We start from the raw sequence: 23,372 nt of genomic DNA on the forward strand, positions 1-23,372 counted from the left end.
ACTACAGAAAGCCAGACAGCCACGAGCTTATTACACCACTTTACCACTGTAAAATGCTATCACCTATTTTCATCATATCTCTGTTATTAGAGACACGAACACAGGGACGACAATCAGCCTGTAAGGCAGACTGTGCGGGAATCTCTAGCTCTTTCATATGGGGAGCCACGCAGCGCATGGGCGCTGCCATGTACTGGCACATGACATGCCAGAAATACAGACACGAATGTCCTCATCCGTGTGCACATAGCTAAGACAACAGTATTTGGATGGTTTTATGCGAATATTTCATAATCCTCCTCCTGCCACCCCCTACTCAGTCAGCAGCTCAGTCAGAGCCAACTACAGTTATAATTATCACCGTAATTATTATTTTAATTAGCACCAATGACTTATCAAAATATTGCACTGAAGACTTGCACATCTTTTCTTGTAAGACTGCCAAAAAGCTCGTTCATTGCTGAGGTACCGCTCCATGTATGCTGCTAGCAGACGGCACCTCCAAGTTTCTATTTATGCAACTGAGTGACTAAACTCAATTCAAGTGAATGCCAAAGCATAAGCAATTTGAGGCACAGTAGCTGTGCAAAGTATTATTATTCTCCTGGTATACACACACTAACAGCTTTGTTTACTACATTTATTCCTCTTCTGCTTGTTTGCTTGGTTTTTACAAGCTGTAGGCCAAGTCACTGAACTTAGACATCTTAAGGTAGCCAACTGAATCTGTTTTTACATATTTAAACATGTGTCAGTCATCCACAGAAAGTTTTAAGGGCATAAGCTAGCCTGTAAGCATCTAAGTCTGTATAGTTAGGTGCCTAGATTTATCCCCAGCTACCCAAATGTGGACCTCTGCAGGCAACAAGTTGCTATATTTCATCAGAGTATTTTTTCCTACCAGGTAACATTAGCTTGATAGTAGATAATTTTCTCTTCACATGCTTGTTCAAGATGACCCCAATCCAGATGTCTGGTAACACTCATTTCTATGCAGAAGTCCAGTTTAAATTTTCATAATTAGCAAATGGCCATTTAGCTAGGTACAGCTCCAGGTATGCTGCCAGATTGAGGAAAAAGTTCCTCAGTTAAAAAGATAACTAATACTGGCAGCTGTGGGGCTCTTCATCAAGGGTGGCCAGTTGTCACCTCATGAAGTTTACAGATATAACATGTGACACAAGGACTCCACCTGCCTCTCCAATATGCAGTTGTATGTTTCTGAAGAAGCAAAAATTTTCACGGAGATATCATTTTTCAAGTTTGTCTGTCCATCTCTTAAGTAAGGGTCAATGGGCCGGACATAGTTTCAAGGAACTCGTTTCACTTTAGTCAGTACAGCCACAACCTCCATCACTTTTTCTTTCAAAGATGACATTCTAATGGAACCACATGTCCTCCCAAATCAAAGAGTGCCATTACAAAGAACAAAGCTAACTACAAACAGGCTGAGTTTTAAGAACAAAAGACCTCTCAGAATTTCAGAGAGCATGAAATTCAAAACTCACTGTTAAGAAAAGTCAGCAAATAACATCAATTCTAAGAAAAATACTCAGACTCCACCAGCATAACCAAAAAAGAAAGTATATCTGCAGGGCAAGCAAAGGCTGCAGTATGAAGTAAAAATGAGTGTCCATGACTCATTCAACCAAATCCAAGTTAAACTAAAGTTTGCAGTGTCATTCAGCTCTGTAGAATTGTTTTAAATAAGCATCCCACTTACACTCTAATAATATAACAGAACAGCAAGAGAGCAGTAGCTTGGAAACAAAATACACGTGGGAAGCATTCAAGATCTGACCTCAGCGTCAACCACACACTAGTGTGAAATCTTTTTTAGCTATTTTTTTTACTAAACTGATATTCATTTATCATGAAGTTTAATTTCATTACCACAGAAAAAAAGAAACCAATTATAGACTTGCTATAAATAATTCATCCCTTGGAGGAATCCTCTAATCATCTCTAAAAATAAAAGTCACGTGATTTAAGCGTCCTGCACTGACCTTTTTGGTTCATCACATAAAAGAATGAACTCAGAAAGGTTACACCATATACAAGGTTAAGCAATGCTACATGTTGCTCAGTTTTTATATCCACACAATTAGAAAGTCTGGTCTCTTCACTTCTAGCTCATACTCAAACTCCGTAAAGCATTCAGTCCTGAATCTGATGTACAGCTTGGGAGTAACTCCATAGCGGGCACAGGTCCACAAGGCATCGAGACCATTTTCTGTTTCCAAGTGAAACCTAAAAATCTCCTTTACTTGCCTGAAAAGAGCTGGGTTGCCAATTTACAATACTAACCTCTTGCTGATTTCTTTCTTGATCCATCCATGCTAATCAACTCTTTGACTCATCCTATCCTTAGGCTGTATAGTGCCAATCACAGAGAAATTCTGACTGGTGAGTGGAAATCACCGAAGAAGAGTTTGTGGAAGTCCCGTGCTGAACAGGTCCCTGATGGTAGTAGCACTGCACAAGCTACACTCTTGGCTCTTTTTAGGTGCTAGTAGCTATACTTGCTATTCAGCCTGTAAGCTCTTCAAGGCAGGGACCTTTCCTCACATGTGTCTGTAAAGCTTCTAGTGCCCAGATGGTGCCATACAAATGAATAATAATTATATTTCCATGTAGACCATTATTGTGCATAACCTAAATTACTTTGATTGATCCAAGAGGAAATCATTTTCTCATTTTGAAATGAAAAGAGAGAGTAAAAATAATGATTACTTGTTTGACACTATTATTATAGCAATAATTACATTTGCAGGTCCAGAATCCTCAGCTGGTCTGTACTGACTTTAATGGAGCTATGCCAACACATGGCAGCTGATAAGCTGGTCCCAGTCTTTGCTGAAGATCTCAAACTATTTCACAAGGACTGATTACTTCAAACCCACACCACTTCCATGAAAGATGGGAAAAGTTAATTAAGCATGCTTTGCATATTGGGGAAGAGAAACACCAGACCCGGCATGTGAAGGAACGGATTCCTTCAACGGCATGGCAGGTATCTGAGCATCACCACCACGGCACCCCTCCCTTGCAGGCGCAGGGGAGCAGACTTTTGCAGAGGTTCAGACCTCAAGCAAGCTGTGTTGCCTTCCAGAAGCACTCACCCCTCTCCATTCATTAGAAAGCCTCAGACTGCCAGAATTTAGCACCCCAGTGTTTGTGAGATTCAGCCTGGGCTTAAGTGCTCAAAAGGGGACAGCTGTAATCAGCAGCACCAAACTGAAAGGGACAAATAAAGTTGGAAAAGTTGGAACCTGCCAGGGCTTGGCTCCTCTGGAGAGAAAAAAAAAAACAAACCCAAACCCAAATCACCACACCCCCCCCAATTATCAGAAAAAAAAAAAAAAAAGAGGGCTAGTCTAGACAGCCAATAACTGAAAACCCCAAAACTACCTGTTGCTTTTAGCTGTGTGGCTTTAAATGCTTTGCTACAAATGTCATGAGGTTACTGATGGGACAAGGCAACCAGGACTGTGAATTTCCCTGCTCCCACAGAGCACTCCCCTGTTCAAAACATACTCTGTGGCACAGCATCAAAGGCCTACCTTTACTTAAAAAATAAAAAAAATAAAGAGGGACCAATTCTGATTTTTAGACTCAAACACTTGAAAATGCTGCTCCTTATAAACTGCACTAACACAAGCAGTCACACACACCAGCACTGATGCACCCCTCAAGTATCCATGCAGGGATGCTCCTGCATCTGCTCAAATCAGACACCCCATCAGCCAAAATTTGAACAAAAAATACAGAACATTGTATCCCATTTAAAGAGTGACTGTAAAAGCTCCAGTGAAGTGCCAGACCCAATTTTAACACTGTAAAGAAAAATCAGGAAGTATTTGATTAAAATAATCCTTGAGCTTATATAATTGGACTGTTCCTACAAATGAAGTTCACCTCGTGCTTTCATTGTACCCCTCTCCCTTCACTAAGCATTAATAAGATGCTGTGTGATATATCGTGGACTTTCAATGCTGAAGTGAAAAAATATTTTGAAAAATATTTCTCAATACAGCTGGGATGTGGCAGGTAATGAGGGCCTTTTACACAAAAAGTACCCATTTTGCAATAGCTGACAAGAAGTAAATGGGATTTGTATGTCTCCTGTACAACAGCTGGTCTTCTCTTGCTAAAAAACGAAAATGTTTCTATTTCAAAGGGAACATCTGCAAAATCCCATCATACATTAAAAGAATAAAAAAAAGAGCACAACAAAAATACACCAGTGGCCTGAAAAAGACTTCCGATGGCATAACCAATTAACACACATCCATTTCATATAATACCTTCCCACATCCCCACTAAGAAGATGCTTAACGAGGTAACTGCTGCAGAAGTCCATCAATCTAATCTGGTTCTAATACTCTTCTTAAATAATGCATACATTAGTTCTCTGTTACTGAAAAGATTTGTTTGTTTTATTAACATGTGCCTTGTTAAGTGCTAAGACTTCGTAAAAATCGTTATGCAGCTTCTAGCTGCAGATGTATTGTCTCCTCCCTTTCCCATTACAAAATGATTAATTGTCTCCATTCTCCTTCTCAACTGTTATTAAAGTTGTACTGCAATGTGATTAAGCCTCTGTTAACAAGCAAAACTGTACTTAATGGTCAAGTCAGTACTGTGGACCCATTCTCTAACAAATCTTTGGCCACATATGAGCTTGATGCCATTAATTATCTTCATGACCTAAGGTACCTTAACTAAGCTGTTTGACTGAGACCAGCAGGTGTACTAAAACGAGTGAGGACCCAGTTTCCAGAGCTTGATTCGCACTGGGCTGAAGTTGAACACACGAACTATTAGCTCCCATTAAGCTCCACTGCACCTTTCAGGTCTGGAAATTTTTCTGAAAACCTTTTTTCCCCTCATTTCTTGTGTTCGGAGGTGAAATTACCAAGGCCACATGTCTACACCAACAAGCTACTTGGAGGGGAAGATGTTTAAGTAGGTACCACCTGGTTGTGTCATCATATATGGAAACCATACATTCACTGATACTAGCAAAAAGTATAAATTAGGGGCGAATTATTTTTTCTTGAAATTTGTTTTGTTTTCCAGAGTTTAACAGATTATTTTATGCTTAGGTGCAACATGGTAGAGTAAACTCCCAGTGACTACAGTGAATCTGTCCTGATTTCAGCTGGGACAGAGTCAATTTTCTTCTCAGTAGCTGGCACACCCATGTGTTTTGGGTTTAGTATGAGAATTCTGATAACAACAACTAAAAACATTAGTGTGTTAAGTACCATTTATACTAAGGTATTAGTATTTTTATTATATATTATATATAATATATATACTGATAACACAGTAATGTTTTTAGTTGTTGTTAAGTACCATTTATACTAAGGTATTAGTATTTTTATTATATATTATATATAATATAAAAAATATTAAGGATTTTTTAGGCCCTACCAGCAAGAAGGCTGAAGGGGTACAAGAAACTGGGTGAGGATACTGCCAGGACAGCTGACCTGAACTAGCCAAAGGGACATTCCATACCACAGAACATCACGCTCAGTATATAAGCTGGGGGGAGTTGGCTGGCAGAGGCCGATCACTGCTGGGAGACTGGCTGGGCATCGGTCAGCAGGTCATGAGCAACTGTGTTGTGCACCACTTGTCTTGGGGTTTTTTTTCCCCCCTTTCTCTTTGGATTTTACTCCTCCCCCCTTCTCTCTCCTTTTCATTACAATTATTTTTATTTCAATTATTAAACTGTTCTTATCTCAACTCTCACATTTTACCATTTGCCTGATTCTCCTCCCCACCCTGCTGGGGCTGGGGGGAGTGAGTGAGCAGCTGCACAGTACGTAGTTGCCAGCTGGGGTTGAACCACAACACCCAGTTCCTTGCCCAAAGCAGAAGCTCTCTCCTTTGATGCCACCTTGCTACCACGCCAGCACAAAGCTATGCTTTAATGCAGGTGCTATACTGAAACCTGCATGCCACGCAGAAACTCACTTACATGCCTCCCACACAGCTAACGCACTGATGCTCAGCAGACGGTAAGTCTGAGTTGTGTATTTGTTTCTGACAAAACAGCACTGGGAATTCATCTGCAGAATCTCAACATTACAGGGGCAAACAGACTTCAAAAGAAAATTATTTCCAAACCTGAAAAAGCACCAAGCTTCTGCTTGATACGCAAGGTGAACTCCACACTGTTCTTACTTTGGAGAAGCATTTGGAAAAGGCGGGGGGGAAATATTTGATGGGTGGACTTTAGAGGAAGTGGAGTAAAGTTTCCTGGGTTTTTTTTGCTGTATGACTCTCCTAGTTTTCTCCAGCATTACAGAGTTACAACAACTAATCACAGGGTTTTTAACTTAGTGTTGAGTAAGTGGCAGCTGGACACCTTCCCTAGTTTCAGTAATCAACAGGTGTTACAGTTTAGGCACAGATCATAACTTTTGGATTCTTGCACCTTTAACCTGGTGGAGCACAGCATGCATCACTAGGAGGTGACAAGGAAGGAAAAAGGACAAGAAGGAACAAGCAAGAAATATAACCTGCTTGAACACGTTCAGCTGACCAACACATGGAAAAGCAGCGGACCCAACCTCACTCCATGTTCCCAGGAGAGTATACTACATTTCCTACTACAGAAATGAAAACAAGGAAGGGCACTAGTGATCCTCAGGACTGTCCTCCCCAGCTTAACTTTTGCATGGAGTTAAAACAGATAATCCTCAGTGTCCCCAAACATACAACAGTTTATCTTCATTTTACAGTTCTGAACATTCTGAGCAATCGACAGTTATGCTTGGTTCCTTTGACAGCTTCATGCTGAAAGAAAAATGCCATTTCTTTAAACTGAATACACAAAATTTCAGACTAAAGGCTTTGATCCCACACCAGCAGGCAAGAGCTGTATTTCACTCATCTGACACAGTAACAATGCACTGGCATTTTTGCTTTATGGCAAGACAGGCAGTAATGAAAACCCAGCAGTGCCACAAGGCACGAAGGAGCATTACATACCCACAGACATCGCCTTCAACGCCTAATTCCACGGCTGGGGCCACAGCTGGGTAACGTTAGCGCATCACTACAACTGCCTCTCAGTGCAGTGCTGGACGTGAGCTCAGACCACAGCAGATGCTCTGCTGTCACATCCCTCTCATCACCAGCTGCCCTAAAAATGGGGATTTGCATTCCTTCTTTTCCCCTTTGGGCTCCCAACACACAACACCCACCAACAAGCCCCTTCCAACATCACTAAAAGGCTGCATTAAAAAAGCCTGAGACTAAACAGCATGCTTTTGGTATTTTCACAAAAAGCTGTTGCATGCTTTTCAAAGATAAAGACCCTTACATAAAAATCAACCCATTCTCGGAAGGTAGCTTAATTCTTCCATGCTCTTGATACTAGAGTTTTGCTGAATGAATAAAACTTGTGCAAAGGGTGCTGAACAGCTGCAAAAATGGTTGCAAGTATCCGCTGAAGTCGCTGCTAACGATACAGTTCATACTTCTTCAAAGATATCTATAAGCTGGTTTAATTAAACCAGCAACTGCAGGAAACTACTTGTGAGTAATGCAAACCCCAGATGTAGCTGGCCAGGGGACCCAGCACAGTAAGCATTTTCAGTTGCAAAATAGCTCAACTCAAAATTGCTTCTTCCTGCCAAGCTGGCAATTCGTATTCAATTATGCACAGGTACAGCGGCAACGTTTTTTGCTATGGTACCTTGTTATTTCATTTTCCAAATGAAAGTGCTTATTACACATATCTGACAGCATTTAATAAAAATCTAAATACCTCTTAAACACCTAGTTCAAAGGATTATGCTTCTTTTCACACAGACGCAAATTACCAAAACCTCACACAACTTAGGCCCAGCTCAGTAAAGTAAAATCATTTCAGTCTTGTACACAGAGACAAAATAAAAACAAGGTAAATAAAACACTGTACATGGCAACTTTCAGACATAGGTTTGAGAAGCACAATCTTCTGCGCTGTGTCCAAAATCTTCCCCAACTGTTGCAAAACAATACACAAACCATGGAAAACTTGGATAATAACTTTGCTTGGGCATTACATAAATTGCCTTGTAAGGTGGAAACAAAGCATTATAAAACATTAAAAAAGAAACTTCTTCTTGTACAGCAATTCCATATTGTGTAATTCCATTAACCAGATATTTTCCTCATGAACAGAGTCTGAAATCAAAACTAGGTTTGCCTCAGAGATGGGCAACATTGGTAGGGTTGGATAAATCATCATTTGCACGTCGGCAGTGCCTGCGAGCTTCACCTACCAATTTAAGCAAGCTGTCAGGTTGTTAAGGCAGAAGTCTGCACAAATCCCATTTCCCTATCATTTTTCCACCAAGCACACATTTTAATCAGTAGGCGGATGCTTAAGCGTGGGGTTTTGTATTCCGACAAAGTAATTTTAAGGATGGTGGCCACTTCCCTGTGTGTAGGTTAAGCAAAGCCACAAGTACAATAAAGTCACCTTGAAGAAGCATTGCCAAATCATCTTTTGACAAAGCACTTTGTCAAGCACGCTGCCACTTGTCTGGAGTGTTGTTGGTTCGTTTTTCTAATACCGATGTCAGACATTGCAGGACAGCCTAGCATGATCCATACTAGCCTTTTAGATAGCGAAGGGAAAATAGGTACACTCAGCATGTATTTTAAAACATGTTTTCTATTTGGAACCCCAGTGCTCCATCTTTAGGTCTTTGATCAAATCTGTACGCACAAAGGCATGATTCATTACTGCCAGCATCAAAATAATCATGTTGTACACCCGCATGTCACCAGCACAGAAACAATTAGCTCTCGGCCCCAAACTCAGTGTTTGTCCTGATGCACCGGGTGCAAACCAGACGCGGTGCCAGGACGTTTGTAGGACAATTGCTAACACTACTCGTTCTGACAGCTGCCCCGGAGCCCAGAGAAAAAGGCTTATTTCCTAGAAAGCCTGGTGAGCTGGGAAGCAGGGCTGGAGCCCCAGGTGCAGCCTGCCCCCTCCCGGCCCCCCTTGTCTGCCTGGGTACCAGCACCCACCGACCTTCCACAACCCATGCTGGAGAGACCATGAAGGAAAAAAGCTGGAGAAGAATGAAAGACAAAAGAATAAAAGACTAGACAGACAAAGAGGCAGAGGGCAGAGTGCTTGAGGAGAAACAGCAGAGCCTGAACAGTTACATTGATGTACACAGCACGTACCAAGATAAGAGTACATGTAGAGAGGAAAACTGAACTCAGTAAGCAAGAATTTTGATTTTCACACATAGAAAGCACAGCGGGATGTGGACACACTGTATGGGTACATAGTACCTTTCAGAAAAGTTGTCCCAAACGTTAGTGTCAGAGCCCTCATGTGCTTGGGGCATGGTTCTCTGCAGCCCTTCTGTGGCCAGTAAACACCCACAGTCATTTATGAGGACAAGTCATCTCTGAGCCCCCTGCTCTTGCTTTCAAGATGTAAACAGAAATACAGAAACAGACAGAAATATGCATGCCGACTTTAAACAGCAACACTCATTTAACACAAGCCTACTCCTAAAAGAATTGAATTAAAACTACAACTCTTGAGCTGAAGAACTGTACATACCGGCAGTACACACCAACGCGTATTTCTGCGGTTTGCATTAATTTATCAAGAACGCCGTTCGTTTGATTTTTCACACACCTATCCGAAAATTCAGAAATGCCACCGGCAACAGGGCCAGCTTCGCAACCCCTTGCGGCTCCAGGCCTGAGCCTTTTAAATGAAAACTGAGGAGTTTGCGAAAGAAATTGGTAAGAGGCACGGCGAGAGGGCACCGTTTCAGTATCCTTGAGTTTTTAGCGTTTAATAAAATGATTGCATTAGATTTCATTGCCTGTCACCTACTGGGCCTGTTAGAGCTGTGCAATAAAGAATAGCGCCTGTGCGGTTCTCAGGTGGAAAAAATAAAGTAACAGTAAAATAAGCCCTGGGGGACGCACGGGGCAGGCGGCTCCCCGCGAAGTTGCGATGCCGACACGGCGGCGGGCAAGTGCCGGGAGCAGCGGGGAGCGGAGAGGCCCCGGCCCCGCAGCCGCGGCCCCTCTGCCCTTGGCCGGGGGCAGGAGCCCACGCGGCGGGACCGGGCGGCACCTGCGCGGCGGCGGGGGGGACACGGGGGGACACGGCAGCCCCGGGCCACCGCGCCTCGCCCGCCCCCAGGCCCCCGCGCCCGTCGGGCAGCCCCCTCGGCAGCAGCGCGGAGAAACGCGGGGAGACGCGACCGTCGCCCCTCCCGCCCCCCGCATACCATCGCCTTGCCGTGCGGGGCGGCGGGTCCGCGGCGCTGCGGGTGCGCCCGCTGATCTCCGCCGCGGTCTCGCTTCCCGCGGCCGGCGCCGCCGCGCTGCTCCTCGCCGGCGTCGAGGGAGGTGAAATTCCAGACGAGGAGGGTCTGCAGGAGCAGCACGGTGAGCGCCGCCACCAGCGCCGAGCGGGAGCGCCGCGCCAGCCGCCGGGCGCACGGAGCGGCCACCATCTTCGCTGCTGCTGCCGCCGCCGCGCTCCCGAGAGTCGCCGCATCCGCCGCGGCGCGGAGTTTTCAGCCGGGCAGGGCCAGACGTCAGCAGGAGGAGGGCGGGGGTGGGCAGGGGCGGGCGGAGGAGGAGGTGTGCGCGGCGCGTGGGGCCGGGGAAGCCGGCGGGGAGCCCTGGCGGCGCGGCAGCCCGCGGCCGGGCCAGCCCGGGGCGAGGGGTGGGGTCGGCGGAGGAAGAGGAAGGAGGAGAGGGAGGGTGGGCTGGGGCGGAGGAGAGGGGGCGGCGGCGGGGCTGCTACTGCTGCTGCCGCTGCTGCCGCCGCCGGCGGGCGGGCGAGCCCCGGCCCTTGCGTGAGGGGAAGGGGCCGGGGCGGGGCGGCTCCGCGCCTCGCGGGGGGCGGGAAGGCGGGAGCGGTGACTGCCACCCCCTGAGGGAGCGCGGCCGCGCGGGAGCCGGCGGGCGGCAGGCGCGAGGCGGGCGGCGGCACCTTGGCGGGCTGGCGCGCGGGCTGCGCTTCCCGCCAGGTGCCGCCTCGCGCCCGCTCCCGCCCTGGGGGGCCGTGCCGCCCGCCCATCGCTTTTCTGTATTTCTCTCCCCGCCTGGCCGCCGCCGCCCCAGCGGGGCTTCTCCCGCCCCCGCCGGCCGCGCTAAAAATGGCCGCAGCGCCCCGGCGGCGCGGCTCGCGCTCCCTCACGGAAGGAGCAGCCGCCGCTCGCTGCGGCTCCCCGCGTGCGTGCGCGTGCCGCTGCCGCCCCGCCCCCGGCTCGGCGAGGCCGCCCCCCGCAGCACGCCCTGCAAGGGGCGCCGCCCGGCAGCCGCCCCCGCACGACCGAGCGCGAAGCGTTGCACGGGCAGAAGTGGTCTGGACCCCCAGGGCGGGATCCCTTCCCCGGGCAAAGGGCTGCGGGCAGCGCTCGGCCTCAGCAGGGCGCGGCCGCGAGCCAGGGCAACACCTCCGCGGCCCTGCGGGCTGGCGGGCACGGGCGCCAGGTGACTGCAATTAAATGCCCCGTGTCTCAAAAACCGTACGTAAGGGATGCCTTCAGCTGCCTTTTTCTCCCGTAGTGGTATTGCCTTTCTAATCTGAAAGATCTCATTATCTGATTATAGTAGTGAAGTTGGGAGGTTTTTTTTTTAATCTGCCTGCACAGTGTCTCTTTTTGTAAGCCTAATTCCACTTTACAAACCAAAGGTGAAAAATAGTATCTTCTGATAAGGACAGTTGCTTTTTCTAAGTGATAGCCAAGTAAGATCTGCACAGACCAGCAGGATTTTGTTTGCGTTGGAAGTGCTTTGGTTTCTGATCTGAAGAACAATGAAATACATAGTAAGATTCAGAAGCATCCTTTAAAACAAAGAATATTCTTCACAATCCAGTGAGGCCACAAGTAAAATTGCATGGGAGGTGTCTTTTGTGGCAATGTTACAGAAGCAGATGAAGCAATCAGCATGTTAGTGGTAAAAAGCACTGCACCAGTACGTAGCTTTACAGAGGTGTGCATGATCGGACAAACAGGCTTCCTCATATTACAACTAATTTTTAGTAATAATCTCACGATCTGATGGAAGAATCCACTTTAAAAATAAATCAACTGTTGTTCCTAACACATGAATTTTGAGTCTCCAGTGGGAAATTGTATCCTCAAGAAAACAAGCAAGGCGTTGTCCCATGCATGGCGGTTCCTGGGCTCTTTGGTCCTGTACTGTCCTCTGATGTTGCACACTCACTTCATAGTGACTCTGTCCCGGTGTAAAACCATCAGCACACTGCAGTTACTCTTCACTTATAGTGAGATCTGAATTGGGCCCAAATACCCACAGGCAGTTTCAAAAAGGGTGGTGGTCAGAGGATCACTGACTTCAAGGTGCCTCTAAAGAAAGATCAAAATACATCGCTGGTAACCTCCAGGAAAACCAGAACAGGAAGTCTTCCTTCTGTGTGAAGGCTGAGCATCATCTGCCTGACCTTCCGTTCATGCCATGGCAGAGCATCCATTTTTGCCATCTGTGGTGACGGCAAGTGCTCCTCACGGACAGAGAGCCCGCAGTAACAGATTTCAGCAGTGCCAGGCTTCTGCACCAGTTGCACACGCATCAGATTTGCTGGTCACACAGCACAGGGAAGTAAGCCGTTTGAACCAAAAAATGACAAAGATTCAAAGTGTTTTTGAATATTCTGACAGAGTCTGCACAGCTTAGGAAGTGGATGGATAATTTTTATTCCAAATTGTCAAATAATTGGGCATTATAAATACACTCCAGCAAATCTGCTGACAAATACTAGATAAAAGTGTCTTCCATTTGGGATTAAGCTCCGCCCTCTGCAAAGGAAGTTGTGGTCTTAGCATGTGGTGGCCCCGTGCAGCCTTCCCTCGGGCTTTTAAAGGGCACGAGGTGCTCAAGGAGCCAGAAAGAGCAAATTTGGACAGATCATCAAGAGCTCTGAAGAGCCATGGACCTCAGGGCCCGATTCTCACCCTGCGTACCTTATTGTGAAATGGGAGACACGTTCAAATGGGTGCCCTGAAACGGCTAAAAGCAACATTCAAACCAGGCAGTGTTTTAGCACAGGGCAACACTGCTCTCTATAACAGGAGCACAGTGGTAATTATGACCAAATCGTGATCCGTGTTCCTTAAAATTTTTATGACCCATTGGAAAACTTCCTCCAGATTTTCAGGGGTAATTTTTATACTGGAAAATGTCTGTGGATTTTCCTAATCTCTGTATATAATTACCGTGACTGATAAAGCAGTGAGGAACAGCAATGCATGCTCAGTCTCACATGTGTCCTACTGAAAGCACGTCTGGAGAGAAGGTTTGTTTCCAAACCACAGTAATTTATAGGCCATAATGATCTGAGTCTTCAGTGTAAAGTCAGCCCTGCATATGGGTGGGAGCCTCAGCATGAGACACTTCTGCACTGAGTGAAAAAGCAGAGCGGAGAGAGGAGCAGGCTTCCTCTCTGACAACATCCTCCTTTCCCTGTATTTATAGAGATTATGTAAAATCTGGAAAGGGGGTCCTTTCCAAAGGAAAGTAGGTATGGCATTCATTTTTAAAACTGTGCTATGACCAATGACCACTAACTGCTCAAAACATCCTTCTTCTGTTCCTAAAGAAAATGGCCAAATAGAAGTAAGGAGGAAGATAATTTAACTGATTATTTTTTCCTGTGCAGATTCAAACTGGAAAGTAAAAAGGGCAAGGCTTAGCTTCTTGAGAATTTGAAGATGGGGAAAAAAAGAAATCTGAAAAACAGAACCACACAAATCCTAAGAACAAACTAAATTCAGAAATTACATAAAAACTAAAACCATAAAATGGAATCTTCTTACTATCACTTTCATATATAATGGCAGCTCGAGTGAGCTATGTTGCATCAAAAAGTATGTAATTCGGTTACACAGAGGACATTTGAGAGAGTTATCACTCTGAAAATTCCTGATGTTGCCCATGTTATGTGAGACTATTAGTATCTAGCAGAAAGTATAGAAGAGAGAAAACAGGTTTGATTCTTCATAGACAAATATTATCATGGTTGTACTTAACTGTCAAAGAGATGGTGTTTTAAGCAAGGATAACTAATACGAGACTTCGTTGATTTGCCCTAAAATCCTAATAGATAATTAGCTTAAATATTTTTTACCTCCGCATAGGTATAGTAAATTTAGCCTGGGTGTGTTTGGGAGGAGGTGGGTATCAATCTTGGCTATTTAGAATGATGTAAAAAAAGACTCTATTCCAGCAAAATTTTAACTCTGATCTACTTCACTATATTCACCTATCCTGTTACAAAAATACATTTCCTCCTCCTTACAATGTAGATACAATCTAAAATTGCATCAAGTAACCAGACTTTGTACAAAGAAATAAGTGAAGTTGAGAGCAATATTAATAAGCAGTATCCTTTTCTCTACTTTGAAGAGCTTATGGTCCATCTGCTGAACAAACACTACAGGCTTATCTGAACTCCAACTCACAGGCTGACTCATAGGCGGTTTAGAAGCACAGTCTGTAATCAGTGAAAGACTAAGTTATTTAAGAGTGAAGATTTGCATTTTTCTTAAAAACAGTCATGTCCCTACCACATCAAAAATTAGATTTCAGATACATGTTATCGGGGTGAAGGGGGAAAAGGCATATGTGGGAACAAACTGATTTGTTTAAGGATTGGTATCTCTAATATACTCAATCTTAAAATTGTGAAGAATCCAGAACAATTAGCAAATCTGTGTATATTCTTACGATTTCAAAAAAACAATAGCACCTAAGGAATGCACCTCAGGAATACAAAAGATTGAAAACAGGCCACAAGCATGAGCAGTGTTTTGTGAGTAATCCACAGCAGCAGTAGAGGTTTCTTCTTGAAGTTTGGGCTTCACCCCAGAAGTGGCAATTTTATTTCTTTTTCTTTTCCTTCTGTCATTAGCCAGAAAAACATACCACCCCTAATCACCTTCACAAAGCATTGTGCATATGGAGGACCCAGACCTTTTCCCCAGGAGGCTGGCCCAGTCTGACTGGCCAAATCTGAAAGAGCAAAACATTAACTTATGCCATATTCTCCAATTCAGTCACTTTATGGTTTACACATACATTCTTCACCGCTCAGGTATACTGTACCACAAATTCTCACTATTCCATCTCTTCTTTTCATAAACAAACACAACCCCAAGATTCCTTGCTACATACTTATTTTACATCTAGCTATTCTCCAAGTCATTTTTAAAAGCCAGGTTCATTCTTAGCAGGCATTGGCAAAACTATAGTCAATGGAGATGTGACCATTGTGTGCAAGAAATGCCTTTAAACCACCTTTCTGGTGGTTTTGTAAAACGTGAGATTGCAGCAAGCCATTCTTAATCCACTCTTTGTTCCATTTTGCCACTTAATAGTTTGCAACCACAAACTCTGGTGTCAATGTATATGCAAAAGCTAAATTTTTAACACCATTTCATTCTGGTAACAGTATCCATAAATTAGCAACAGAAATAATTCTTATTTTTCACTTCTGGGTCAGTATAGTCAGTATATTTCTATGTTAAATTTATATAAAATAAATAGTATGTACGTGGAATTTACATTACATCTTCCTTCTGAGAGATAAATTTAGTTCAGGACCTTGGCATATGCTCCACTTCAGGAAGTGAAGGAAAATGGAAGAATTATGCCCTTCACCATCACATTAAGGCATCCCTTTTTAATCTCGTAGCATATATAAACTTATACATGACATTTCCCCTCATTGGTAGTAAATGTACTTTATATACAGCCCTCAGTATTGTGACAGCTTTTTCTTTCAGCCAGTGGTTGAGGATAATCGCGGAAGGATTTCCCATCTGTTCTTGCCATGCGGCATTCTGTCTTCAGTAAGGAGATAACTGCAGTTCACAGCTTCCTGCAGTTCTTTTTTTCTGATGTTCTCTCATTAACTAAAAATTGTATTATTATCCTTCTGAGTTACTAAGTTGGAAAGTCTGGAAGACTCATGAAGGTGACCTACTTTGGATTATCTAAATTAGAACCAGCTACTGACTGTTGCAAATAGCAGTTTGTTTAGATGCAGAAGGAACTGGATTCTTTGGCTTGGGCTTTCATTCTGGGTTTTGCTTTTGCTTCACACACACACACCCCCCACACACCCCTTTTCCTCTTTCCACTTGATAGAAAAAAGACAGGTGGTACCTATAAAAGGAAAATCAAAGGGGACAAGAAGAAAAAAACCAAGCTTTTTTTCACAGAGTGACACTGTAGATTGTGTTTGCATAAGCAGCCAGTTTTTCAAAATACCAACAGAGCAGTTATTAGACAACACTTATTACAACAACATATAAATGTCAAGTATATGTAAATATTATTTCCTCTAGTCACCTGCAACATTTTCCATGCGTCTAAACTTTAAGACATCACTACTGTTTGCTGCAGAAACAATAATTAGAAAGGAAACAAGTTTTTTAAAGAGGATTTCAATACTCTTTCATTTATCCTAACACTGAAAAATACAGTATATTAAAGACAAAGTTTTGTTCTTAACCTTCTGATACTACACAAGTTCATTGGTATGAAAGCTTGCTATAAAGAATATCAAAGCTTGCTATAAAGAATATCTAACAAAACAGCGTAGCTGTTCTTCATAAACTGGGCCATTTTGTGGTAACTGATTTAATACAACTTTTTATGCCAAGGAAAATTGCTTATGATATTATATCAAACCCAGTACTGGAAGCTTCAGCGGACCGTTTGCCTGCCCCTGATTCAATCATGTCCCTTGACCACACTGGGTAGTCCCACAGAAGACAGCGTGTTAGGTGGAACTGGTACTGTATGCCCATGTGTGACAGTGAAATTTTGCTGAACTTTTCCATAAATTCTCCAAACCCTTGGATCAAGTTGCCCAGTGGAGAGGGGAGGTGTGGTCATGCTGTTTCCCCCTGGGAGAGAGGGACAGAACAGGTAGCCTGCAGCAGTTCCTAGCAGCCGAGTTAGCTGAGAAGTGTTTCAGCTTACCTCTGAAATTGGTCTGTCAACACCACAGGCTTATCAAGGATATTATAAACCAAAGACAATTATACACATGTAAGCAAACAAGGTTGATAACTATCATTAATCCTTCTGTATTTAGATAGGCATTAACAACAGCAGGTACAAAAGCCTGCCTGGCTATCATTTAGATGCTACAAGAAAAGGAAGTATTAAGACAAGTTATCTGATGTGCCTTAAAAGAAATAGAGTTTTTGGAGGAGTAAGGTATCAGTCCATGGAAAGCAAAGATGACTGCATTGTACACTACATGAGATTTTAACAGGTTTTGAATTTGTAGAACTGGTAACACATTGTAAACACTTGCTATTGAATCAGGGAAGATTTTGGTAAAGGTGATTTCTCTTTTACAATCTTTAAGAATTAGTCTCATTTTCAATGGTTCAAGCACCACCTTTTGTCTATGCCCCAGATCTTCCATCACAATGAAAAGAACTCCATAAATAGGACCAAAAGATGCAAGGTTTGTTGAGAATCTAGCAAACATACTCCTCTAGGGAACAAGTTCCCATCTTTCAAAGACAAGGTGGGTTCTGGAAGCCCTAAGGAGACTGAGGAGCCAGAGGAAAATCCTCATGACTCGCTAGCTAACGGCAGTTTTGCAGTAGCAGACGGCAGAAGCATCTTGAAATGCTCTTCTCCATCTGTATGGGTTTGGACTCATAATGATTTCTGCTTTGATGAACTTAAGGACTGGGAGGAAAAAGAGCTGGTAAACCAATCCGTCCACATCAGCAGTGTCATACAAAACATATCAGCTGCCCGTGATTTCCAGGGCCATGCTGCTGACCATGCCTAAACAATAGCTACTATGCACTTGCACACACATGTAATCAGTGGTTTGTCTGCTGGTTTGCATGCCTGCAGCTGCACTAATTATGTACATGGGGAGATGGCCAAGTTACACCACAGTACAGCACACTCTGTTGTAACCACCTTAAGGAAAAGGTGTGGTTTGGTGCCCATCATCATGGCTCCATCAGTTTTGAGAACTGGCAATTTATCTCACGTCAAGAGCACTGTAGACATGCTGACTCTTCAGCAAAGGCCACTGGGGGTAGTGGCTTGCCTCCCCTCTGCGGTCTCACTGCGGGAGAGTACACATGAGGCACCGAGTCCTGCTGCTTCTGCTTCCTTCAGGTCTGCCTCCTAAGACAGAGACACTTATAACTGCAGTTCTACCTTTTAGATAGTACAGGTTCTTGCCATGACAACTCGGTGCTGAAATTACTGGTTCCTTCCATCCATCTTATTATTAAGTTGTGGGTATGGCATGGCTGACAACTTGTTTGCCTAGGGAACGTTCTGCTCAGCAAGGCCAAGAGGTGTTTGCTGCTGTTCTGATAACTGTTTGGATAACTGTTCTGGCAGTGACGTGAAGTCCAGGAGACATCCACTTCTCATGTAAGAACTCAAATAACACACTCGCCCCCCTAACACACTGTAGGTACACAATGCATATGCTATATTGCAGAATCACTCAAATATCTGAATGTATGAGCAAATTTCAGGCATGTACCTGTATAGGCATTTTTGAATAGACAGATAGATGCCATGGGTAAACACCTTAGCTCACAGAATACGGATTAGGGGTTGGAACTTAAATTACAATAGTTTGCCCCAGGAGTGACATTAGTAAGTGTTACTTCTCTTGTAAAGGCAGAGATTTATAGAAGAAACTAAATATTATTCAGTGAAAGGGAAAATAAGTAAGTAGACCCTACAGTGATTACACTGTGCTCGTAAAACAATTCAAATATGCTCCCGTTGTCGCTAAGTCTTTGACGCTAAATTACAGTATAGAATAAATTCTTCAGGAAGTTCATATAGCAAGTTACTTTATATAATGTGCAAGCCACCTTTAAGATCAAACAAAATGTTAAGTTTTGGTGAATTTTAATTCTGATTAATTCTGAACCATGTAGTAAATTCTGACAATGCATAAATGATCCAATTCAATACAATCTAAGTTCTCAGCAAAGTGACTCTTGCAATATGTGGTGCTCTTTTGCCCTAGAGTGGCTTCTAATACGTAGCTGCAATTTCGCGTAATAGTGAGATACACCCTTCTTGATGATTAGCCAGAGCAAAATTTTGCATTAGGCTTTTACTTTCCTGGAGAACTATTACAATAAAATATTTCAGATCTTTTATGACCTGAATAAGCACCTGGAAATTCCTAAAAATTCAAAGACTTAGGTCTCAACCCAAAAAAGCACATAATGACATGTATGATCCCATCAAATCTGGTGACATCTGCAGGAGCTTCAAATAAAGCATGTACTTAGGAGCTTTGCTGAGTTGAGGCCTTATGGAATGATGCTATGCAAATCAGTTTTAAAATATTCAGAAACTAACTTGGCTTGAACTTGAATGTAACCACTGATCAACAGTGATTTCTTAGGCTCTTTTTTTTTTTTTTTTAATGTGTTTGCGAAATAATTGCATGGGTTAAGTTGTTCTCCCACCTGCATATGCAGAAACATTTTTCAGGTTGCTGTTCACTAGCAGGTGTGAGGTGTTTTTTCCTGAAAATTCATATGCACACATTACTGTCTCTGGATGAGCTTTGCCAGTGGCTGAATGAGGAAACAAACTGCCCAGCTCAACAAAAGCTTATCCAGTTTATCTGAAGAGAGATCCATTTCTCCTCCATTGTAGACCTACGAAAGAAAACCTCAGAGGAGCAGAGGAGGGAGCGTGGGGTCAGCATGCCTGTTTCTCCATGTTTAGCAGTGGCCTGCTAAGCTTTTGCTTAGGAAATGAGCTTCTATACTTTGCTTGGCTAACAGTAAATGTTTTCACATTTCATGAGAGGTGTATTTATATCCAAGTCCCATGGTGACATCCAGACTGAGAGTCCGTCTACTTCATAGTCAGATCACGCAGAGAAAATGTTCTGGAAATGTTCTGATTCGGTATGCAGGCAGGTCCACGGCACAGTCATGATCCTAAATTTGTTCTCCAGCATCGTTGCTGCTCCAGGAAGCAGGATATAGCCAACTCTTAACACAGATTTTATACATGCATGTGCAAGCCTGTTTGGTTTAACATATAGCCCTATATTTATTTGTAAAACTACTCCTAGAACATCATTGCAAATACATTCATAAAAAAAAAAAAAAAAGTCAGTTGCAGCTGGCTGGTAGCATAGGTTGATTGCATTTCATAGCCTTAATCTCTTCACCTCACTTTGCACACAACTGCCATCATCACAATTATCTGTTTGCAACCTCGGAGGGAACGCCAAAGATGAAGCTGGCGTCTAACCCCATCTCCCTGTGGAAGGAACCTCTTCAAGTCAGTCTTTCCAAGTCACTGGGTTAAGGGCAGAGGCAAAACCAGACTTTTTCACCAGTTTTAGTACATAAATTTTCTATGACTAAACAGAGGGATTTTTTTGATGTACTGTCAATCTAACATCTGTTCTCTAAGCATTAAAACAGGAGCAAAAAGCCAGGGTACATACATTTATTAATGATCAATGACTGTTTATAAAACACATTTAAGTGAATAAGGTAACTTGCTTGTTAGCCAGCAGAGAGGCTCTAGGTTTCTTCTCAATGAGTTATACACAGGTAGATATCACGCTTGTATTACCTCTTCAACCCCAGTCCTCCAGATTTACACAGCTGTTGAGACTGTAGCTGACCTTGTACAACACAAATTTCTCCAATGGCCATATTCTTGCCTGGAAACCAAACCCAGAAATTTGGCAGCTTGTTTTGCTAGATGAGCTATGCTGAAACAGATTCTTATCTCAGACTTGGATTTACCTGAGTACAGATGGAAAATGCAAATAGGATCTGTAACGTTTATTTTTAAGTCCCATATTGTGAAGGAGGAGGCATGCATTAGTCTCTCCTTTGTGCTGCACATAATTGGCAGAGCTTTTCAGTGAAAAAATATCTGGCCAAAATCTCTTACAGCCTCATGCTCTGCAGAAATCTGTCTTAGGTTAATCTATATTAGGAGCAATATTCAAGTTGACTCTGCACTCATACGAAAAATGTGTTTAAAAAGCTCTAGCAGATACAATCCTTTTTTGTCTGACTTTGTTCCCTGCTGTTGTTGGTCTCTCATGGGATTTCTTGCAGAGTGGTTAAGTGATGAATACTGAGGTTTCAAAAGCATAGATAATAGGAGCTCTATTCATGGGTTAAACACTTAGCTCCTTTAATACAAGATGTGTAGGAGCAGCCCCTAATGACATTCAAATCTTGTTATTGCTGTACTTCAGTGTAGGATGTACTTGGTTTTGTGGCTGCAAGATGCAATTGTCAGAGATGACTGTAAATCCTGAACAGCAAATAAATCCCACAGCATGTAGAAAAGATGCCTAATTCTGCTATTACAGCAGCCTTTATCTTCAGACTTCACTGTGCTTGCTCCTGATTTACACCAATGCTGGTGGGATACTGCAACCAATGACTTGTACCATACCTACCATCGTGTCTGACTCCAGGAGCATCAGCTCTTCATATTGGCATAAAATTTCTAATGCTTCCTTTAGAAAAGTCTGCCGTCTGTTCCTAGTGCCTTGGCTTGTGAGCATTCCCTAAAACCAGTATTGTGGCAAGCTCTGAGCCTTCAGTATTTCTGGATCTCATGTCCAATTACTTTTTCCTATGTCCTCTAGGGCTTGCTAGCACCTCCCTTGCCTTCCCCCACACTACACTAAACAGATTTGCTAATACTGTGGAGAAAAGCCAAGCTTTCTTCCAAAGAAACGTAGATTCTAGCTGAGTACACATTCAATAATTTCATTGCTATCTGTGCCTCTGGAACCTTATGAACTGTCTTTGCTGCAAGGAGAAGCTGTAATAGACATAGATCCAGAGGCATATCACCAGAGGCTTTGTTTTACTCAATCCTCAAAGACTTTAAGCACAAATATTAGAACCCTAAGCTAAACATAAAGGAGGAGCTGCCTGAAAGCCAGGCTCATGTTCATAAAGCAAAAGCTAGCTAGAGTAACAGGTGAAGACATCTATTGATATTAGTTTTTATAGATGTTAGTTCCATTTTTTCACACACTTGGTAGATTGGAAAAAAACCTAAGACTAGATGGAGAACCACTGGTCGATTAAACAGTATTGTAAAAGTTATTGCTAATTAAGGCCAAAGTATTTAAAGGTGCATAAGTGAATCTGGTGTCCAAATGCCACTGAATTTCAATGGATGTTGAATGCATGTAACTAATTTAAGTCTCTTTGAAGACAATGATGTAAACTTTGCTTCACAGGCAATGCTAACATGATACATGAAATGGGATTATAGGCCCTTGTTAGCCAGATAGAGTAATTCTGGCATTTTAAATGGCAACATAACCTGTTGAATGACCATAGGCATTTTCTCAGTTTCACGTGGTACAGTACACCAAGTGTTGTAGGTGTCAGAATAGCCTTCAGAAAGGTTGTGCCACCTAGTCGATGACAATCGCTGCACTGCTTACGCAGCCTCAAGCTCTACCAGATTTGATGATGGCAAAATGAATCATTCTACCATATAAGCTCTGAAATGCAGGAGAAAGTGTTCCGAAGATATAAGCAACAGACACTTGTGGATCAAATACAGGTGAAATTCATAATACTGCATTTCCATCAAATTTGTAATTTTTCTTTCATGTTGCCTTTATCATCACTAGCTTGGATTATGATTTATTTATTTGGTATATGTATCATAACAAACAAAATATTTCACTAAAAATTAAACATGATGAAACTAGATATCATATAGAAGTTAAATTTGGTACGGGTCACAGTTGCTACCACCAACTCAGAAACAGGTCCTTAATTCATTTTTGCTGTGCATGGTGTATTCAAAAGAACAGTTTTGCATGCTTCTTCCCTTCTCACTCCCAGTTTTCAAATTCAATGTGTTTGTTCAAATAGCAAAGTCGTCTCCTTACAAACAATAGATGGGGATTCATCTGGAAACACTTACAGTGCCTTTAAATAACCTGGTGTATTTACTTTTTATGTTTATCATTGCATGACAAAGATGAAATCACAGTTTATCATGGGCTAAGAGCACGCATAGGGTAAGTTAACATAATTCAGCTGATGCACACTAAGTTTCAAGAGGCAAGGAGAAGTTATGCCGGACTAAACTCAGGTGTAAATTCCTATTACTATTTATAATTCCTGCAGGGATAACAGGATCTTTGTTTAAGGTATTGAGGGAACGGTTACACTAAGCTGAGAGAGTCAGCATGGATAGAGAGCGTACGGCTGATAAAACATTCATACACAGGTAAGTCCCCTCTGAAGACACAGCCAGTGCCACTTGCTGCTGGGGACTGGGCTGGAGACACATCACCT

At 43.0% G+C, this 23,372-nt stretch overlaps 1 protein-coding gene across 2 annotated transcripts in view; it reads right to left on the bottom strand.

Moving 5' to 3' along the window:
- Window positions 1–10,619, bottom strand: part of XYLT1 (xylosyltransferase 1) — a 202,894-nt gene extending 192,275 nt beyond the window's left edge. For both annotated transcript variants that reach the window (XM_080386664.1, XM_080386663.1), the window contains exon 1: window positions 10,281–10,619. In XM_080386664.1, coding sequence (XP_080242790.1) covers window positions 10,281–10,508 — 228 coding nt within the window. In that variant the 5' untranslated portion in view covers window positions 10,509–10,619. The remainder of the gene's footprint in view (window positions 1–10,280) is intronic.
- Window positions 10,620–23,372: the final 12,753 nt, after the last annotated feature.

Source organism: Falco punctatus, assembly GCF_963210335.1.
Source record: "Falco punctatus genome assembly, chromosome: 4".
In the NCBI taxonomy this organism is placed as follows: Eukaryota; Metazoa; Chordata; class Aves; order Falconiformes; family Falconidae; genus Falco; species Falco punctatus.